This window comes from Macrobrachium nipponense, chromosome 12 (genome assembly GCF_015104395.2).
Source record: "Macrobrachium nipponense isolate FS-2020 chromosome 12, ASM1510439v2, whole genome shotgun sequence".
Taxonomy (NCBI): Eukaryota; Metazoa; Arthropoda; class Malacostraca; order Decapoda; family Palaemonidae; genus Macrobrachium; species Macrobrachium nipponense.
This window is the reverse complement of record NC_087205.1, coordinates 81,378,557-81,401,951: the sequence shown is the minus strand read 5'-3', so window position 1 is coordinate 81,401,951 and position 23,395 is coordinate 81,378,557. Positions and strand designations below refer to the sequence as shown.

Sequence of the window (23,395 nt, the reverse complement as noted above, 5' to 3'; positions counted from 1 at the left end):
GTTTTCCTTCTGTTTGTGCAGACATTAACGATGCGGAATGCTGAAAGGAATCATTAAGGATTCATATATTCACAAACCCTTTACTTAATTTGCTTCTGTACATGAAACCAGCGTTGACTTTTCGGGGGTTTAATTGCCCCATTTGCCATAAGATGTCACATTAACAGGTTCCACTTCTGTTCATAACATTTCTGTACAGACACAAGAGATAACTGAATTCCATACGAACGAGAATGCCAGTGTGGTGTTTACGACTTCAATTATACCAAAATGTTAATAACCTCATCGTCAATGTCAGTTGCCCGTTGCAAAAGTGTAGAACTTTAGTGTAAGTGTTCTGCTCCTAAGCGTGTTTTCAAAAGAAAATTAACAATGATCCACGAATGAAATTCACTCAGATAAGGCATGGGGGATCGCTGAAATTTCTCAGCGCCGTTCTTAACGAAATCTGAGATCGTTTCTCCGCAATTTCCTACAAACATTCAACTACCCGTAGATTATGCATGTTAACTTGTTTGTTTGTTTGTTTGCATGGTGTTTTTACGTTGCATGGAACCAATGGTTATTCAGCAACGGGACCAACGGCTTTACGTGACTTCCGAACCACGTCGAGGGTGAACTTCTATCACCAGAAATACACATCTCTAACCCCTCAGTAGACTGCCCAAGAATCGAACTCGCGGCCACCGAGGTGGCAGGCCAAGACCATACCGATCCCGCCACTGAGGCGCATTATGCATGCTAGTGGACGCTAAAGAGTGAAGAAAAGGCCAATAGTCTGGTTTAATTCATCAGGATCTTGGCCCATTACGCTGTTGGTCATTAACAGTATTTAAGGTATGAAGATAGCCATCATCAGAAACCTCATCATTAAATAAAATATTAACCACTGAATTTTAATTTTCATATGTGAGAGTGGTACTTGCTCAGGGTAATTGCTTTGGGTCATAAGCGTTAGACTCTTTACCATTATAAGACTGAATTTAGATTTCAAAACTATAAGACCAATTTGTGAAACACTGATCAGAATAAGAAACGAAAGACCAGATGTGAGGATGTCTAATGAAAGTGGTTACTTATAGAAAAATCCCTAAAGCAGGAAATACGAGATAAAAAGATCTTCGATAACAATGTAATATAACAAGTAGAGGTCATTAATTATTCTAGCAAAGAATATCCATGTCTAATATCTAAAAAGGAAGGAAAGAGAACGAGGAGATATGCCGTAGGCAGAAAGCTGATAAGTTAACCAGCGCAACCCTTGGTTACATTAGACTAAGTAAAACGTCTAAACAAACGCAAACGCGCATACAGTGAAACACACACAAACAACGCAGTAGTTCTTTCAGGAAGTAAGGGCACTATTTAAAAAAAATGTAGTTCCTTCATATCCTATCGTGGCTCCAGACTGCTAATAGGAAGATAATGGGGCATCCAGATTTGGAGGGGGGAGTGGAGGGTACAGAACTATAAAGGGTTAAGATGAAATGTGAACGAGAAGAAAAGTAAAGATAATGAGTTTATGAAGAGATTTCTTGGTCGTGGTTCTTGGAAATGTCGGGGGGGAAAAAAAGTCTGCATTTTACCATTTTCTTTTTAATTCAAAAAATGTTTCATGAGAGACGAAAATTATTTACGAAATGACAAAATCCAAATAATGTTTGTAACGGAAAGAGTATAGAATGGAGAAATTAATGAATCACTGTTAAATAATGAATACGTAGCATTATACACACACACACACACACATATATATATATATATATATATATATATATATATATATATATATATATATATATATATATATATATATATATATATATATATACGTATATATAATGCCTGGATGTTTGTTGACGTACATGTACTGCAGGGATATACATTGACTGGCAGAGAAGCCAAAGAAGTCATCTCTAAAAGAGCACCGAGGCATTCAAAGCCTTTGTTATGTTAGTCTGTGGCGAAATTTTCTCAGAAGGAAAAAAAAATCATCCACTTTTATCGAGGATTGTCCGTTGCTCATTAAATTGATCTTTCGGTCCAACTATTCCACCGACCCATTAAAAATGACTTTAGTCTCGTTTTCTCATGTTCCTTCGACGTGCTTTTGGAACTCATTTTCTGTCTCGCCTCCAATTCTTACCCTTAAGTTCATTTTATGTCTTTTTCTAAAGTTGCTATACTTGATGCGGGTTTCATGACTTCCGTCTGGAAATTCTTATATCACTCAGGATGTTTTTCTTCTCTTTACAGACTTGCCATCGCAAAATGTTGGAGAGAGAGAGAGAGAGAGAGAGAGAGAGAGAGAGAGAGAGAGAGAGAGAGAGAGAGAGAGAGAGAGAGGAGTGGCCCAACCAGTCAGAAACAGACAAATAATGGCTCACTCCATGAAACTCATTTCTCATTTTTTATACGCCTTAAGCCCAAGGTATATATTTATGATGACAGAAACCTGCTTTGTAGAATAGGGTTTTTGTTGACAAATTTCTTCTCCTAGTGTTATGGTAATTAATGTTATGTCTTTCTCGGAAGGGTACCGCACGGCTTCTGCTAACAGTAACATTCATACTTCAAGTTTCATGTTTCCCTCTGGGTTCGGACAAGAAAGAGGCGCGGGAATCAATACACACGTCATACAATAGTCTAGAAAGAGGTTTTGAGTATGCATGATATACAAGATGATAGCTTGTTGAGCGAGGAATTTTCTGATGGAAGTGAAGAACGTGTGTATTTAATGCATACTGCTGATTAAGTTTGGTGTACAAGTGGATTCAAGAAAAGTAAGAGTTACGCCTTTTTGACTGTATAAGATCTTTAAGAATGGAGTGATGGAAGTAGCGCAACAATAATGAGATATAGGCTTAAAGATATGGAGTAGGAAAATAGGTCATGAATGGAATATGGAAATTATGATGCTTGCATACTAATTTAGTACTTGTATATAATAGTGAAGAGAAACTGCAGAGAACAACCAAAAAGTCTGGAAGTGTCTGTAAGAGGAGAAAGTGCCAATGTGAGCCAGAATATGGGTACGAATATAAATGGACATCAAGCAGATGAAGCAATGAATGATAATACCGAAGTGGCTGATTGTTGTGGTCATTAAGGAGTAAATATAACGAATGGTAGCGGGAAAAGAAAGGAGGGGTCTCATCGAATAAGTGAAGCAAGAAAGTTCCTAAAGTGCGCGCAATAGATTGGGAAAAGACCTGGAGTGGTTATGGAAGCCTAGGTGGGAACGTACGAAGAGAATGTTCAGCCAATAAGAAGAAAAGAAGAGTAAGAAATGATGACATGGTAGAACGAGGTTACCGTGAGAAAAAGCATCCAAGTGTTTTGATAGGGTTTGGTTACGTTGGAAAAATAAAGGACGACAAGACGGTAAAACAGTGCATAATTCGGAAGTGTTAGGAGAACGGAGGAGAATAACAAGTAATAGGCACTGGATAAATGGAGTGAAAGAGGTGCTGGAAGGAAATGATCTTCGTGGGGAACTACACCACCTTCAGAAAGAGCAAATTCAAGCTATATAAAATCAGATGAGGAAACAAAATTCAAGCGGAAAAATATGATTACAATAGCCCTTCTAACTTTAAACTGAAACTAAAAAAATGGTCTGTCAGCAATGTCTGTTAAATGAAGAAGAAAAAAAAAAAAGTCTTGCGATACCAGTAAGAATGAAGGACGCCGGTCCAAGATATCAAAGGTAGTTGCGCAGCTATGTTAACATAATATGTTGACTTGCCTTAACGTGCTACAGCCTCTCCTGCATTAACCATACCCACGACTAATAAAGTACTTTAGGAATTACAATATATATAATGTGTATATTAGATATATATATATATATTATACATATATAATATATATATATATATATATATATATATATATATATATATACATACATACATACATTCACACACACACACACACCAACACACACCACCCACACAATATATATGATAATATATATATATATATATATATATATATATTATATATATAGATATATATATATATATATGTGTGTGTGTGTGTGTGTGTGTGTGTGTGTGTGTGTGTATGTGTGTGTGTGTGAATGTATGTATGTATATATATATATATATATATATATATATATATATATAGTATATATATATATATATATATATATATATATATATATATATATATATATATACACATATATATATATTGTAATTCCTAAAGTACTTTATTAGTCGTGGGTATGGTTAATGCAGGAGAGGCTGTAGCACGTTAAGGCAAGTAACATATTAGTGTTAACATGCTGCAACTACCTTTGATATCTTGGACCGGCGTCCTTCATTCTTACTGGTATCGCAAGACTTTTTTTTTTTTTCTTCTTCATTTAACAGACATTGCTGACAGACCATTTTTTTAGTTTCAGTTTAAAAAAGTTAGAAGGGCTATTGTAATCATATTTTTCCGCTTGAATTTTGTTTCTCTCTGATTTTATACATATTATAGTCTTGTCTTTGCTAACCCCTACAAATCTGGTGCAGTACTACAGGAGGGAAATTTTGAGATGCTGATGAGTTCTGTATATACGAAGTGGTTAAGGCTGGGGAAGTTTTCTGAAACTAGGGTTTATCCGCATAGGAGCAGATAAAAGTATGAATTTGCCTGTGACCACTGTCTTGGTTTTATCTCGGAAGCCATCTCCTTTAGGAGACACAACTCATTATTACATAGTATATGCCGAATACAAATAAAGCCGAAACCGGTCAGGATTTTCATTTCTCTGTCGTAGATTTTGACATTTTAATCTTTTCAGATAAAGAAGTTCTCCTTGGTCACTGCAAGCTAATAGGGCCAGCTCTAATTTCTCACACACACACACACTCACACTCACACTCAAACTCACTTCACAACACACACACACACACACACACACACATATATATATATATATATATATGTATATATGTATATGCATGTATGTATGTATATATGTATATATATATGAAATCAGCGCTGGCCCTATGAGCTTACAGAAGCCTAGGAGGACTTCAACTAAACACACACACCCATATATATATATATATATGTATATAGTATATAGATATATATATATATATATATATATATATATATGATATATATATATATATATATATATAAACAGAGAACTACATTGACCTCTAAAGGTAAGAATATTTAAAAAGATAGGAACGTTTAATATCTTCTCACCATCATTACCCAAATCCACTTTTATAAACCAATTCTGTCGAGGCATTTCATTTTCATAATCAAAGACCTTTCATATATAATTCTGCAAAGGCCGCGTATCTTAAAAAAACACGGAGCAGATAAATAACTTCTAATCTTTCAAAAGATGAGAGAGATAATCCTCTACATATCTTTAATTTCGTCCCTTCTCAGTCTATTCCCCACCTCCCATAGAAAAACGTAACCGGTTGAGAGAGAGAGAGAGAGAGAGAGAGAGAGAAGAGAGAGAGAGAGTTGGAGCGCAGCATTATCTTAAGGCAATTCGAGCATTTAAATCGCCATTGTTAACGGAATCGCCTTTTCGTTTTTCTCGGCTAATGAGACACAACAGGAAGAAAATAACCCGGTCAAGTTTTACCTCCCGCCGCCGCATTAATCTCTTTCTGACAGTGAGGCTAATTTGCATTCTCTAATCTAAGTTTATGCCTTTTTAGTACTTTTGGCCACGGTTTCAATTAACAGGGAAGGACGAGTAAAACTGGAGGAAGGGACCGAGTCACGATTAATGATTCATTTCCTTTATAAATCTGCTATTTCGGCGAATTAACGTCTTCGGGGAATTGTATCAGTTTTATAATGGGAATCGGTCATTAAGGACCAATTATATCTAGCTTTAGAAGCATCATTATCTTCTTTAACGTTATCTTGAGTCATTATCAATTAAAGTAAAAAAAAAAAAAAAAAAAAAAAGAAAAAAAAAAAGTTCGTTGATCAATACGCTTTCTTACTGAAGCAGGGAGTTCTGCGATGTTATGTTTCTTTTCCTTCTTGAGTTTTCTTCAAGCCATGTTTGTCTTCATTCATTTAATCTTGTATTTTCTATTTTTCACATCTCTATTTTTCCACGATGTCAGTCCGTCATGCTTTAAGAGGATGAAAGCGACTGAGAAAAATAACTTTGAAATTCTAAAGAAGTCTAGAAAGAAACATTTGAACCATGAAATAATTGCGAAAGAATGAGCGAATTCGTATTCTCGTGAGCAAAAACATAAAGAATAAATCTCTTCACTTTTTCCAGTTAAGAAGGGAATATATGCTCTCACATGTAGAAAGAGAACGCACACAAAGATAACGAACAAGAACCTAAAAATAAAATTATAATCTACTTTTATTAATTTTGTTTATTTTTGAGCTGACGGTAAAATCCGCAGCTGATATCTTGCTATCTGTACTGCAGAAGTAGAAAATCCTCTGTTATTATGATTAATATAAAAAATATACTCCTAGTAGCAGTGTCTTGTAGTCTTGTATAATTTTGCTAGCTGACAAGGCAGCAAAGAAGCACAATCCATGAATGATGAAAAAAAAAAAAAAAAAAAAAAAAATAAAAATACGAGTGCGTAAAAATTTCACCGACGAATTATGCCAATCTTGATTAATTTGACACTGTAGGCTTCACATATTTACTACCACCTCAAAATATAGACTATGGATTTAAATCCTGGCGTTAATGTAGCATTCTAATGAGAGCAATTCTCATTATCGTTTCAAAATGTCTGTACATCTGTATCTGGATGTTCTTTGAACGAAGGCAACACGTACAAATTAGAACTTCGACAACATCATTATCAGTAAATCTTATTATTCTCATATTCTTATTTGACCTGTTTTTTTTTAGTTTTTTTTTACATATGGGGCTGGCGTTTTGTGAGAGATAGCAATAAAGTTTTACCGCATTATGAACATGAACAATAATAAATTGGCAGTAATAACAACAGCGATAATTAAATCTAACCGAGTTCCAGTTAGCCAACTCGAAAAGTTTGCAATTCGATGTGCAAAACAAGTGCTAATTATAACCACCCCAAGAACTCACCCGAAAACAAGTTGCGAAACCAAAACTAAAGTGGCATATACACAAGTAAAGAGGCAAATTCATAATTATATATATATATATATATATATATATATATATATATATATATATATATATATATATGTGTGTGTGTGTGTGTGTGTGTGTGTGTGTGTGTAGTTGCACAGATAATTCCGCATAATTCCGCAACAGAAAAATGACTGGAAGGAACACTTGTGCTGCATTTCGATCCTGCTTTGCTTAAATGTAGTGAAATGAAGACGTACCCTAAGGAAAAACAATTTTTCGAAAGCCATGAACCCTAATTTCAGTTCGTTTGTTAAATTTTTTCTGAGTTATGATAAATATTTACTGCTGCGTACTCAGGTTCACTCTGCTACGTTAAACATTACATAGAACTGACACAATAGAAAAAAAAAAAGATTTTATTTCAACTTGAAGTTACTGGGTACAATAGCGAGTATAACAAAGACCAATGAGAATAAACATTATATGAGTAGTCTTCTAAGGACGACGTGGATGGAAAAAATATCTAGCAAAATACAGGAAAAATATGATACGAAAACATGAAAACAAGGCAACTTATGCAAATATCTATAGTAACCACAAAAATTGATACGTAATTTTAAATAGCAATATGGCCTCCATTACGAGCCCGGAACAGAGTGCAAAATAAATCGATACTAAGGAATTTCATCAGTAAACAGATCATTTCTGGCTCAATAAGCTGGGTTAGAAATTTAAGTAATGTCTAAAAACGAATCAACCGCAGCCAAATTCAGTACATCTATCTTAAAATCAACTGGAAAAGTGAACTTCTGCAACGTGTGTCGTTACAGATTTAGATATAAAGCATCAACAGTCCATTTTACCTTTAACTTGAGAACCTTGGGACGGAGAACAGAAAGATAAAGGAAACATTGGACTGAAACAAACGTGGAAAACTACGTGGGAGACATAAGGACTCTAGAAAGACTGCGAAGCATCAATGAATCAGGAAGAATGAAAGCACCTCAAGCACATAACTGATAAGGCATCTTAAAGGTAGCTATTTGTCGAAGCTTCGACTGTCTCATTCTACATATGCTCACTTTCAATAGTCGGGAACAGTACAATACAGAGGTGAAATTATCAACGGTTACACCGAACACCTACGTAGTCGTAGAGTAACGGAAAAAATGTTCTTAGATTTTAGATATTTCAGAAAAGTTTTCTTGTACAATCAGTCTTGCCTAAGCTTACTCAACACCATCATGTTTTCAACCTTGAAACACGGTCACTGATCTTGTTTTATTCCCGTTTTTCCTTTTAAAACCATTGGTATCATAAAGGGCATATCCCTTTCTCCGCACGACTGATGCTAAAAGGTCACACAAAGGTTATTTATACATGGATAGATCGGAATACGCAATTCTTGCATCTGGCTGTGTGCAAAATGCAGTTTATTGCAGAATCAAGTGCACTTCGTGAAAGGTCAAAACTACAAATATAGCCCTTGAATGCTACTAAAGCACCGCTTGTTATGCAATATTAAATTGATTTGTGCCCTGGCAGCCAACAGCATGATTCATAATATGGTCAGTTTGGTCTGTGTATTTCTGTGGCGAAGATCAAGCAAGACTGCTTTTGGAAATTAGATTTTCCCATTCACATATTAATCAAACTTGGCCTGTGAGACTCGCGTCCGTCTCTCCCACCGTTTCAAAAGATTACTGGATGAGTAATTGCGTTTTCCAGAACGAATCCGACAGTGTAGGTCATCCTCAGAAATTCGAAGGGGTGAAATGAACGAAACATGTCTCACGGTCATGAAGCACTGGGATAAAGATAGGGCGAGGCACAGCGGAAAGAGAAGAGAGAACGAGACGACAAGAAAATCATGATGAAAGAATAAAAATTCTTTTCACATCTGGAAAGAAAAGAACGAGGGAAGCATGAATTAATCACATAAGAAACCCAGCAAAAGCAGGAAAAGCAAGATCCCAAGGAGTCTACACGAAACGTGAGAAAGACAAGAATCTTGAAATAAAATAATTTGGAGGAGGTATAAGCCCGTTCTGGGTCATCTCCCTCAGGGCAATGAGGGTAGATCACCTTTAATTCCGTCCCTGGACCTGACTCCAAATTACATTATTAAAGGAAATTTGGTCATGCGATATCAAGAACAATTTGTCAATTAGAGATAAGAAAAAGACGTTGATTCAGTGAGCGTTTCTTCTTCTTCTCTAAAGCAGGAGGACATATTTCGGCTAAAAATCTTAGTATAACATAAACATAACATCGGAACAATGTCACATAAATAATCTGCTCTCAAAACAGTAGAGACAAGGTTACCGAGGTAGTTTTATGGTAAAACTATCGTACTTTTATATACCTTCACCCATTTGCGTACACACACACACACACACACACACACACACACACACACACACACACATATATATATATATATATAATACATATACTTTAATTTACAATATATATATATATATATATATATATATATATATATATATATATATATATATATATATTCCACAATAAATGATGAAAAGTACAATCTCCTTTACATTTTGATCTAATTACAAAACTAAAATATATTTTGTCTAGATGCAATGTACGGAACGTAAAATTAAACATTTCAAAACGAATAAAAAAACAAAATATATGAAAAATGGAGGGAAAAAATGAAAACATATCAAACTGTAAACCAGAAAAACAAGCACGCACTTCATATCAATGACAAGCATTTAAAGAAAACACGACACGAATGTATGAAAGCAGAAACACACACACACTCACAAAAGTTTTACATCAACGTAAAATGATTTTGGTGTTGCTTGCCTTGATTTGTTCCCTAAACTGACAGGCCAGACGTGGCCTGGAAAAATGTTTGTAATGACGAAGTTTCCTTTTTTTGTACTTTCTGTTTACTTTCCTTGCACTTATTTCCAGCTGCAGTCAGCTTTAACTCATATAGAGGTTTTTTGTTTACTATTTTCTCGTTTTCTTTCCACAGAAAATTTTTTATATTAATGTATATTAAATTTACGTTCACGTACTACGATGTGTAAGTAGAAAATATATATTCATCATTAGGCCGTTTTATTGGCAGGGTGTGGCTCCCGATATATGATATATATATATCTATATATATATATATATATTTATATAATATAATATATATATACACATTTATATAAAACAAAGAATTATCATTCCATGAATGATACTTTTAATGCAAAACTTTCGAAAACATTCAGCACTTCGTATACCCTAACATAAGGCTCTTGTATACTTGGCCCTATTCATATCAATCTTGCTTGCATATATATATATAATATATATATATATATATATATATATATATATATATATATATACATTACATAAATACATAAACACACACAGAGATATATATATATATATATATATATATATATATATATATATATATATATATATATATACATATATATACAGAACCACACACACATATATATATATATATATATATATATATATATATATATATATATATATATATATATATATATATATATATCAATCTTTACCAGTCATAATGTTTATTTGTTTTGCACAATCGTTCAGTGTTCTTCCTCTCGTTAGGAAATCCCATCTGATACACCGTAATCTTCCCGAGAAGGCTGTATTTCATTCTAACTTTCCATTAAGAAACTGCCCAGCCGTTAAAGGGAAGAGCGTACAATAAAGAGGAGTTTATCTTTATGATATTGTTTTTCTTTTTCGATCGAAGAGTTATTAAACTCTGGGAAATAAATAAAATCTGATAATAACAGCCGTGTCCATAACTCGTCTTTTAATGGGCCAAGTTTTAAAGATCGGCGATGAAATACCAACCGGTAAGGAACAACCCCTTTCGGACAAAAATATTGTAATTCTATTTCGATTTAGTTTATAAATGCCTGGTAGGCGGTGTTTGTTCCTAAAAAGTGCGTATATATCAAAGGTATAGAGGCCGGTTCATAGTGACCTTCGTATTCTAAACGTCAGAGGTTAAAAGGCACTAGACTGAAAATACTGAAATGTAATGTAATGCACAAGAATGTGAATAGGATCACCATTTAGTTGGATCTGGACAGAATTATTATCTATCGTCTTGGTTCTTTAGTTTTAGTGTCAAGAGTCCTGATCATATATATATATATATATATATATTATATATATATATATATATATATATATATATATATATATATATATATATATATATATCTGGTATAGATTGCGGTCTTATGTGAAATGACAAAAGTGATAAAATTCACGTTCTGCATTCTTCGTCTGAAAAGCTCAGAACACTTTTCACATTACACCAAAGTCGAAATGAAGTAACACGAACATTAACATAGTATATAAAGATGGCATAAACAGAAAAAAGGGTGTCAACCTTCACTCCTCTCAGTCTGAAGTTAAGTCAACCTGTTTTATTTCAATGGCTTTCAATAAAGCAAGCCTGTGACTGCACCATACCCTTCCATTTATATTTAATTATTTAATTCCCCCTAACAAAATCATGTCTATTTCTCTCACCGTTTCTGTTTCTGTAAGCTACGCAGCCCTTTTTTCTACTGCCCTTATCTAGCCCAGCCCATACGGAGAGAGGAAAAAGGAGAAAAACTAAAAATAAAAATGGACTGCAGTGGACAAACAGATCAAAGAAGAGCAACTTTCAAGAGATTAACTTTCCCATTCCCTATTCAGAAGTTTTGTTGAAAACAACTTCAAGGGGAACTTCTAAACCAGGATCCTCCTCCTCCTCCTCCTCCTCCTCCTCCTCCTCCTCCTCCTCCTCCTCCTCCTCCTCCTCCTCCTGTACATCATCCCTCCAGAAATCCCTTTTCCGCGAAGCCAACCCACAAAACGCCATACAAGCAAACAGGGGCAGAATTAGCAGTATTGCACAGCTCAGACCTTGGGATTACCCAAATTATATTTACCATTGACCACCGTTTTCTTTATTATTTATAATTCAGTAGACGAGACTTGTTCATATGAAACAAGGCCACTTGAGATTCAAGCTTCCAAAGCATATGGTGTTCATTAGGAAGAAGTAAGAAGAAGTAAAGGGAAATACAAGAAAGAAGAGACACCACTTATTAGAAAAGAAAAAATAAATAATAAATAGAAAAGAAGGTATAAAAAGGCAAGATGAATAGTATTAGGTAGTAATGCATTGCATTTTCGCTTGAACTTCTGTAGTTCCAATTGCACGATCCTCTGGGAGGCTGTTCCACAGTGGAACCGTGTGAGGAACCAAACCTTCTGCAACAGAGAAGTTCGATTCAGCGAAGCACATTACCTCATATTGTAGCTGCCGTTCAGCGAATCTGGTTGCTCTCGGCAGATGAAGGGGATCTTGTTGTTGCCAACAAGATTGAAATTGGCCTTATCTTAATCTATTTTAGTTCCGGCCAACAAATTCCGCACGAACTATGTTCTTCATCCTCTGCTTATAATGTAATTCATCTATTTCAAAATATAATGTGTTACATCCTAAAAACCATGATGAAAATTCCGCGTAAAAATATTTTCTGCTTTTACTTCTAGTGCAGCAGATTTCATCGCGGAAAAAATATTTTTCATCTTATTTTATGCATCATATAACAAGTTAAAAAATTTGGGAAAGATCTCTTTTGGGAATAGCGTATCAAATTTCACCGAGAAAACCATATATATATATAATTTCATCTAAGCAAGGCGTAACGAAATCTGTTGAAGACTTTCATAATTTTTATTTCTAACAAAAGAACGCATAAGACATTGCAAAAAAAATTATTTTTTCTTATTTATAAAAGGGTATTTTTTTTTACATATACTCTTCCTTTTTATAACTTAATTTTTTTCACAGACAATGAATATTTTATATAACCAATGAAGGTGATCTGCGTCGTTAAGGAGTAAAAGAAAGGTTTTGAAAATGTTTACAAAAAATACATTTATTTATTTATTTTATTAATTTCATTTTTTAAAATCTTATTTATTTATTTACTTTTTTTGGGGCTGTTGAACGCACAGAAGCATCGTATTTACCCTTTAAACTTTTAGATCCAAAATGAACGACGAAAGTTTACGACTGATTAAACATGGAATTCACACCAAACCGACGCCGGCAGGGGAAAAATATATTTTTTTCTCTTTTTACGCAAGCCAATGCTGCCTGAGAGAGAGAGAGAGAGAGAGAGAGAGAGAGAGAGAGAGAGAGAGAGAGAGAGAGAGTGGGTGTAATTCAATCGTTGAGATTGGAGCAGCCATTCCTGGTAATCTGTCCGATTGTTTCTTGATAGGTACAAAACGCAGTTTTCCAATCGTGAAACAAAATGAATTACACGCCACCGACACTCGTCAGATGAGAGAGTATTTTTCCGCCTTCTGACCTCGTCAGCAATTTTCAATGGCTTTTGTTAACTTTCAAAAGCCTCAGTATGATGATTAGTCATGTCAAATGTAATGTTTCTGAACTTCATATGCCCTTACTGACTGAACTCTATTGCTTTTCATCATTTTATATCATATATATATATATAATATTATATATTATGTATAGTATTATTTATATATATACATAGCATATTATATATATATATATATATATATATATATGATATTATATTATATATATATATATATTATATAATAATAATACACCCACACGGGGATGATCACACACATTATATAGTATATATATATATATATATATATATATATATATATATATATATATATATATATATATATATATATATATATATATATATATATATATATATATATATATATATATATATATATATATATATATATATATATATAACAAGAACCTCAACATGTAAAGTTTACTGAACAAGCATTTCCATTACATTGCACAATAATTGTACAATCCACATAAAGACCGAGTTTTTTTAAAGAGAGAGAGAGAGAGATTTTTGGATAATAACTAGACCATCTAGCGCTATTACATATTGCATCACTTTACGAAATATATCGTTCGGATCGTTTTTCTTTTTTATTTTCCATACAATAATTAGTATGAGAAAGAAAATTTTATAATATGGAAATTGGAATCTATTATGACAAATAAAAAATAAAATTGCATGGAAATACCGTGTTTTATGTAGGTTTTTTAAGTATTTTGTCCGAATCATTATGAAATATTTCACTAAATTTAGACAGGAACAAGGCCACAAACCGTGATAACAGAGTATCACCTTAATAAAGATGGTTATTTTATGCAAAAAGAAAAAAAAAAAATACGTGAGCGATGGCGTTTGGCTTATCTAATGTTATCAGGTTATCATTTGTTGAAAGACGATTCCGTTAGAAAAAAAAACGTTATTTCAAGTTAGCATATGAAATATATAAAAAATATCAAATAATTTATATCTTCCTTATATTAATATAAACACATTTCGCTTGAATGAAGGGTGGTGAAATGCATTTGAAGTGTGCGGTTCGGTTGGCACGCCTGGAACACCGAGTTTTGATGAGACTGGTGTTGATGCACGATAACTTATACATTTTACATACACCAATTTTCTCTTTAATATCATAAAAAAAGTCAAATTAACAGAACATGTTTATAAATATTAATGAGAATTCACATTTACCAGAGAAGGAAATTTGCAATTTTATTATAAATGAATGGTTTTAGGCAGTCACAATATCGAAACAGATAACGACATCTGAGTCAACGGACCGATCGGTGCTTTTGGGAGCTACACTAAATATCAGGATGTGAATAGCATTCATTACCTTAAACTGACTAGAAACCGCTTTCTTACTAATTACAAGGGATCAAGATAATTTACTGTTTTTCTTTAATTTTGCTCGAAAGAATATAGTGACTAATCTTTAGATGATGATGTTCCTTAATTATATTCTAAGGCATTTATTTGACTTTTATTAGTTGATATTTTTCTACTAAATGAAATTTTTAATGCTACGTTTTAACCTCTTGCTCACTATCAATATTATCCACCGCCCATTACCGATATTAATAATATATGGAAATACATTTTTGTTCTTCTGTTTTACCTCATTATGGAGAGTGGAAACATTTTCCTCTCAAGGAGTGACTAATTCAGTCGCCAGCCATACGGTTTCAGAATTAGGCCATTCAACACCGAAATGATCAATTATATATTTGGCATTATTGGTCATAAAAAAGTCTAACACCACACAAATACCTAGGTATAAACAAAATCATACTGGATATTATAGGATTCTTTGCCTTTCACAGACCAGGCAAGGACCATTAGGCCTAGTCAAACATTTTTATTTTACATGTTTTTTTATGTTTTGATTATGATAAATAAAAATATGAAAATAGTTTTGTTTTTAACGCTGTATATGCAAAACATAAAGGTCTACAATTTTGAGTGCTAAAATGAAACCCTCTTCAGACTGAAAAAAATGGTTAGGTTGACTTACAAGAAGAAGAAGAAGAAAATAAAATACCACAATTATTAAAGAAGAAACACAGGAAAGAACGATAATAATTATAATTTCTTTTAAACAATGTTATTTATCTCGCCTGCCATATAATACATGTTTTGGTTTGGAGTAAGTTAGTCGTGTGCAGGAAAAGGATCCTGCTCTAGGGCATCCTGTAACCAATTAACAGAAACTTAGCCTATCACCATAGCACATCATGTGCCTGCGCGCTCGGCCAGGCGAACTGTTGCCAGATACCGCTTGCTGAATACTTCCATATATGTACATATAAACCTACTGTACGAAACATTAAGGCACCTGATGCAATATTTTAATATGACTGTACAAACAATCCAACGTTTCTCAAACTTTTTGCATTAGACATTTCCTTCAGCCAGCATCAAAAGATAAGAAAATAATTGAAAACATAACTTATGACAAAGAACTGGTAAAAGACCCTGAAATATAGTATCTCTCTCTCTCTCTCTTCTCTCTCTCTCTCTCTCTCTCTCTCTCCCCTCGTCTATTCTAATTCTCGCCGTCTCCCTCTAGGCCTCTATCCTATGCCACTTTCTGCTATTCTCATGGATCTGTGCACACGACCCAACTTATCCTAACTTTCCTCTTAAACTTTCTCCAAGTCCCCTTAGTACGTCAGCGGCCAATCAAGCCTTTCGCTAACACACATAAATAGAAAGCGATGAATAAGTTGGCGCCATTAGGGGCACACCCGTCCAACTTGACACGGATTTTCATTCGCAACCCTGACCCTTACGTCGATCGGCATAAGGGTCAGTTTTCCGTTGCCCGGCAGGACACTACGGAGGCTTTCTTGACCTATGCTGAATGCGGGCGTCCGAATGGATACCAGAGGGTCCTCACTTCTGATAATACTGTATTCGATTTGTGTTCGTTTCTTTTCATTGCAAATGAATGCAATTTTCCCATTAGGGGAAAGTTTTAGACTGAGGGGACGTGCCCTATTAGGGTCGGTAATTTTAATGGAAAAGCCAAAATTAGTAATTTACATATGTAATATTCCAGTTGCAGATGCAATTATCAAAATGACTTATTAACTCTATATTTCTAACTCGTTCACTTACTAGCTATTACGTTTTGGTGATCTGTGCGAACAACTGAAGTTTAGTGTTTTCATTATAAAATTAAGAATTTTTTGTGCTTCTGAAAATAACTGTGGGGTAAAAAGTACCAACAAGCACCAGCATTCGAGAGAGAGAGAGAGAGAGAGAGAGAGAGAGAGAGAGAGAGTTTGTATGGGCGACGCAAAATCTGATTATTCGCTCGTATCTGCGTATTCCTATTGTTTGGCCAACTCGTATGGAGGCATTAACCAGCGCAATAAACCCTGATTGGCTGACATAGTTGTCATAACTACTTCCATTACCAACTTTGATAATAATGTTGTTCGAGATTTATTTACAATTGAAATCTGACGGGAAATGATGGCCATGACGAGTTTTATGGTGTAATTTGATTGCGTTGACATAAAACATTACTGGAATATTGAGAGAATTGCATGTATGAACGAGTAATCGCCGTGAATATGGAATATACATAAATATATACACAAGCAAACAAACAAACAACAAACACAACCACCACCACACACACACACACCACCAACACCACACACACACACATATATATATATATATTAATATATTTATAATATATATATTATATATATATAATATATATGATTAAACTGCGTATGCACATTATTTAGATAAACACATCAATAGAGTATTTTCCGACATAAATATTCGTGGGAAGTTTCTTAGATGACGCCTCATATACATTTTAAGCTTTCTAAGCATTCCTGAAAAAGCTATTTCATTTTGACCGTCAGATCCACAGAATATTTTCCACTTCTTGTTTAATCAACCGTTTTTTTCCCCTATTCCTTTCTTCCCTAAGGCCTGCCCGTAACCGTCGGCATTTGCATTTTAAAATTAATAATAAAATATATATATAGTATATATATATATATATATATATATATATATATATATATATATATATATAAACTATATCACCCTCTACGAATACCTACACAATGTATACGAAATACAAATACAAATATGAACGACGTACAGTAGAAGCACAAGCAATCTCAAATACAGCGGCCCGGAGGAAAGGAAGGCAATTTTAAATTCGGCCAAAGAAACAACTCAAAGCCACGTTCAAACAAACAGACCCAGATGGAATGAAAACACTCGTGATTTTCAAAACCGGAATAAGAAGAAGAAGAGAAAAACATTTACATTTACACTTCCAAGCCGGAGGAAGGCCCGGCGATTCCGACTTAGCTCAAAGGGTTGGATAAGAGCTCCACATTTTGACGCTCGTCACCGCTCCCAGTGCTGCAAGTCAAAGTCTGTCAGCATCCACAAAAATCTAAGAGAAACGCTTCAAATTGCTCAATAACTGCTTCGGATGCTTCATAAAAACATTACTTGAGCTACCAACCCTTCCATAACTTATTCAATTAGTGATCAACCACACAGTGACATGAACATATATATATATATATATATATATATATATATATATATATATATATATATATATATATATAGGGCTTGTGCCTTGTATGATAAGGCGCCCTATGAGGTAATGTCAGACTTGCGATAATCTTACGCTAAGTCGGTTGGTATTGCACTTCCATCTTCAATGGAGTGTCCTTGGGGTTTGTAGATCACTTACGAAGTCGGGATTATCTTCTTGTTTATGACGACGATGTGTTAAACTCATGATGATTCGGTGAGGAGGTTCTTGTAGAAAACACGAAGTATAAAAAATATATATTCTTCTGAAGTTTTACATGGTGAAGATCAGGTATGATTGTACAAGTCTTCTAATGACGATAGCTTGATCGCTTCTGCCAATTGATGATGGCTAATTCTATTCTCTCTACATGATAAAGCTTAGGTAAAGAGGTACAGGTCTTCTAATGACGATAGCTAACTCTATTCTGCTCTACTACCATCTCTGTTACAAGTTATGAGGGAACAGACAGTAGTTCGAACATATGAACATACAATCAGATGACATAGTTTCATACGAACATACAATCAAAATGAGACACGCTACAGATCACGTAGGCCGTTTGAATTATAGGTCGCGGTAGTTGTCTCAAGCAGGGAGCTTGGACTAATGTTTATAAACAATTGAATGACTACAGGTGACGGCATGTTATCTTAGCCTACTTTTATTGTATACGTCATCTTTAGCGTCTCTAGTCTGATCACATTCCTGCAAGCAATCTGGTTGACCTCTTTAGTTTTAGTCTTTTATATATATGGACTAACATTCCATATTTTTATTATGTAAACACTTACATTAGCTCGGTCAGCTACCAAAACCAACTACTGAATGTTAGACTTGCGATAATCTTACGCTAAGTCGGTTGGTATAGCACTGCCATATATATAATATATATAATATATATAGATATATATATATATATATATATATACATATATATATGTTCATGTCACTGTGTGGTTGATCACTAATTGAATAAGTTACGGAAGGGTTGGTATATATATATATATATATATATATATATATATATATATATATTATATATATATATATATATATATATATATATATATATCTCCTGTAAAACGTTTGGCAGGAAAATGCATTGCCATTCCACAGCACGAGAGCTACGGTAGAGGAGTCGACCTCTCTTTGTTTATGTTTATCAGATACCAATTAAAGTTAACTTATTTTGTCTCTAGACATGGACCTCATGTTCTTTTAGTATTCAGGTTTGTGTCGGATTTCCTTACTGCTCACGTAGAATCAATATGGGAAAACACATACAACTGTACATTCGCGCGCAGGTAAAGTTTCAATGGACTCACATCCGACTTCTTTGTGGGAAACGAGGAGCTACCCAGACCCATTAAAATTACTTCACTTGTTATCTAATAATAAAATGTAGTTTTGCTTCCATCATTACTGGTTATTTCCGACGAGTTCGTATTACCAAACTGGTAAACAAACGTTCGTTACATGAAGTGGCATGAATGTCGCTTAACAATTCTGCATTAACAGAATTATTCCGGTCGCTAATTCCTGCACATCGGATTTTCAGACCGAAATCCTAATTTCGTTTTTACCTGTAATTTTCCAACGATAATAATATACATTCACAGAATAAACATTTTTAATACACATGAAGTTTAATGAACTTGTTCTGGCATTAGTATGACGAGTTAATTGAAAACGATTTCTAGTTCAGTACAGGAAAGTTTAATCACACTGGGTCTATTAAACTCTAGAATAGATTTTAAAAAAAACTGAAAATATTTTGAATTTACTGCAGGGGAATGAAATCGCCTCAAATCTGGCTCCTGCACACGACAGCTTAACGAGCTTGCCACGGTAATGCTCCCAATGGCCAGAAATTAAATAGAAAGGATATTTGTATCATCATTTGATCATATTACAAAGTACTAGGTTCACCTATCTACCGCCGTGCGTGTGTACCACCTAGGAAAATCGACAGATCATTGTTCACCAAAATGAATCTTTTTCTTTTTTCATGTCTATCCTCGGTTTTCATTTTATAGATGAATAAAGAAAGATTATCAATTGATCAAAACAAGCAAAATTTAATCAGATAAAAGATGATGACAGGAAGCTAAATGATGAGACTTCTCTGAGCCTATACTTCCGGGTGCACAAAGCAGCATAAGCCCCTACTGCGCCAAAGCCAACAACCATCAAACAACAACAAACCTTATTTCTAAAAATGTTTATATTAGGAAGATTGTAATATGTATCCCATCTGACTCTGGATACTTGTCACAGAAAGAATAAAAGTGGTGTTACCCATATTTCAATAGAGATACAGGGAAACTGATCATCTCCTGATAACTGTTTGTGTATAGCTGGTTTACTTAAGGTAGATTCTTGGGTGAGCCTTAAACGTCTCGTAAGCATAGGGCTCATCCAAGAATCTACCTTAAGTGAACCAACTATAGTTGATGGGAAAATATCTGCGGCAGTTGGGACACCTCAGTGCTATATTTGATTCTCGTACGCTGTTGTAAACTGGGTGGTGATCACTTTCCCAGTCTTCTTGAATCTTGGTCAACGCATATTGCTATACCGTGGTTCCCCTATGGTTTTGGGGACAAGTTTCCTGTCATGTAGGTTTTTCTTAATTACTTATTCTCTTACTTACTGTCAGGATGAACATTGTCTCCTTTGTCCTAATTTTATATTTCTTCAATTTTACTCCTAACCTCTACTCTCTGCTTACACTTTCATATATACGTTAGATATTCTATCTCCCGGAAGAATGCTGGGCAAATGGGCAAGTAAGTGTTTTTAGGGAGTATTTAATTTGATTCGTTTATTATAATAATAATAATAATAATAATAATAATAATAATAATAATAATAATAATAATAATAATAATAATAATAATAATAATAATAATAATAATTCAAAGAAAACTCATAATCACATGAGTCAATAAAATGGAAAAGTAAATTCACAATAATATGTCTCTTTGATTTTGTATTTAAAATACAAAGCAGAAAGCTTTCGATGACCTGCACGGACAAGGAGGACCGTACAGGTCATCGAAAGCTTTCTGCTTTATATTTTAAATAACAAAATCAAACACATATATTATTGTGGATTTACTTTTCAAATAATAATAATAATAACAATAATAATAATATTTGCTGGCACATTTATTAATAGATAAGCGTTCATCACGTGGAATATTTTTTACTAAAAAATAAATATTAATAAAATTCAACCTCAGTCAGAGTCCTTAAGGAGGATGTGAGGTTTCTCCAAGCAAATGAGCGGTGTAGCCGGATAAAAATTAATTCTGGCCTTTACTGAGGTCCCTTTAACATATGGATTTTCTGCACTATGATTCAGCCTTCTTGATCTAGAGCAAATTATGAAGTAATAGGCTGGGTCAACCTAATGATATAATCGAACCTAAAATATAATACGATTTCAGCAATTGGGTAGAGCTGTTCAGGCCTTAAACCGTACGTATGAAAATTGTTCTCAATGTACCGTAGAAAAATCTTCCCGGCTTAAAAGGAGATTAAAATCACTGCACAATTTCCCTGCGACCTATTGGCTCATTACTCGTTTATACAGAACATTCAAAACCTAATTCAAAAGGGCCCCATACACTAAACGATTGTATGAACGATTGTCTGTATCGTTCGCAAAAACATTGTGTATGAGCTTGTCTGAATGCAAAAGTGGGCGGAGTTTCGTGGTCTGAATGATCTTGGCGGGAACCTGTCTGCCAATATTACGCGCACCAAAGTTTTTCGACTAACTTTTATTTTCTCAGATTCCTTCTGAAGGATACGGAATTTTCTTTCGTCTCCTTTCTACAGGACAATTGGTTTCACTCAAAACTGTAATGGGCTTTTTTTTTGTCGTCAAGTGTAGTTCTTTAAGAAATTGAGCTTGTTGAAAATTTGATCCGTATCAGAGACTTCTTGGTAGATCCAATGGAAAACTGTTTCAAAATTATTGAATAAAACGGTCTTTGAGCACCAATAAAATATCCAAAATAAGAGGAACGAATCTTTAAAGAAACACACACGAGGTCTTATGACAACAATAATAAAGATAAAAATATGTAAGCAGGCCAAATATTGCAACAAAAAATCGAAGATCTATAGGCCATTGGTTTTTAATTAACGACCATGTCTGAGAAAAGACAGAAAGGAAACAAAAATCGGTAACTAACACAAAAATGGTAATTAAGAATATAGCCGAATGTTTGCAAGTCTAATTACAACGAAGTAAATATATATGAAAATTCACGATGACTATTATTTTTGAACGAACATAACACTTAGAAACTTTGAGATGGCAAATACAACTTGGCAGAACAGGAGAGCCTAAGTAAACACAGGTACCGTCCTTTGGACTAACTGTAGTGCAATACAATATCGTTAAAGCCCATCTCGACAAATCGCTATCCAACAGGGAGTAAGGAGGGTACAACTGCAACAGACGTGTGGTAAAATGTAAACAAAATAAATAACTGTAATAATTGCATACGAAACCATCCGCTAAACAAATATATAATTCAGAATCTTCTTTTGAATGTTTATTGAACGTCGGAACTACCCACTTTTTTCCGATTCGTGTAATCGTATTAACCTCGGTCAAATCTATGCGTGCCGTCATAAAAAGTAGAAGTCGACTGTCATTTTATTTCGTATCTGATATTGCTTGGGTAAAAGACAGTCCTTCCGTCTTTTCACGTTTATCTGCCTATTAAACTCATGACACTAATTGTCATAAGCATCATTATAATACAGTCATTCATTTAAAGTGCATCATGAAACACATCGTTCACCAACAATATAAACATTCCTTAAAGAACAATTTTCTGATGAGAGATCTTTCCGAACGAATCTCCCGTCGGAGACATCTCGTTAATATGTATCTTAGAATAAAGATATGTATTTAGAACGTATCTATCTTTGAGGCACAGTATTCCCCGCAAATGTATCCGAAAGTAATGACATTTAGGAAAGTATCCTGAAACGAAGCTTACGGTAAAGATATTCCGCTCGCAATGTATCTTTAAGTAATGATATTCCTCTTCAAAATAAACTTTACATAAAGATTTTCATCTTAGAAAGCATCTTAAAACGAACCTTTCCGTAAAGACTCATCTCGCAATGTATCTATAAGTGAAGACATTCCTCTTGAAACAAATTAAACTATACATACTCTTCACTTTGAATTCGACCTTTCCATACTATAAGACGACTTGGAAGGCATTCTGCGAAAAAAGGCTAAAAGGGACT

General features: G+C 34.1%; 1 protein-coding gene across 1 annotated transcript in view; it reads left to right on the top strand.

The window, feature by feature from the left end:
- Positions 1 to 12,057, top strand: part of LOC135224855 (uncharacterized) — a 27,448-nt gene extending 15,391 nt beyond the window's left edge. The window contains exon 3 of the mRNA XM_064264180.1: positions 11,816 to 12,057. Coding sequence (XP_064120250.1) covers positions 11,816 to 12,057 — 242 coding nt within the window. The remainder of the gene's footprint in view (positions 1 to 11,815) is intronic.
- The last annotated feature ends 11,338 nt before the right edge of the window (positions 12,058 to 23,395 follow it).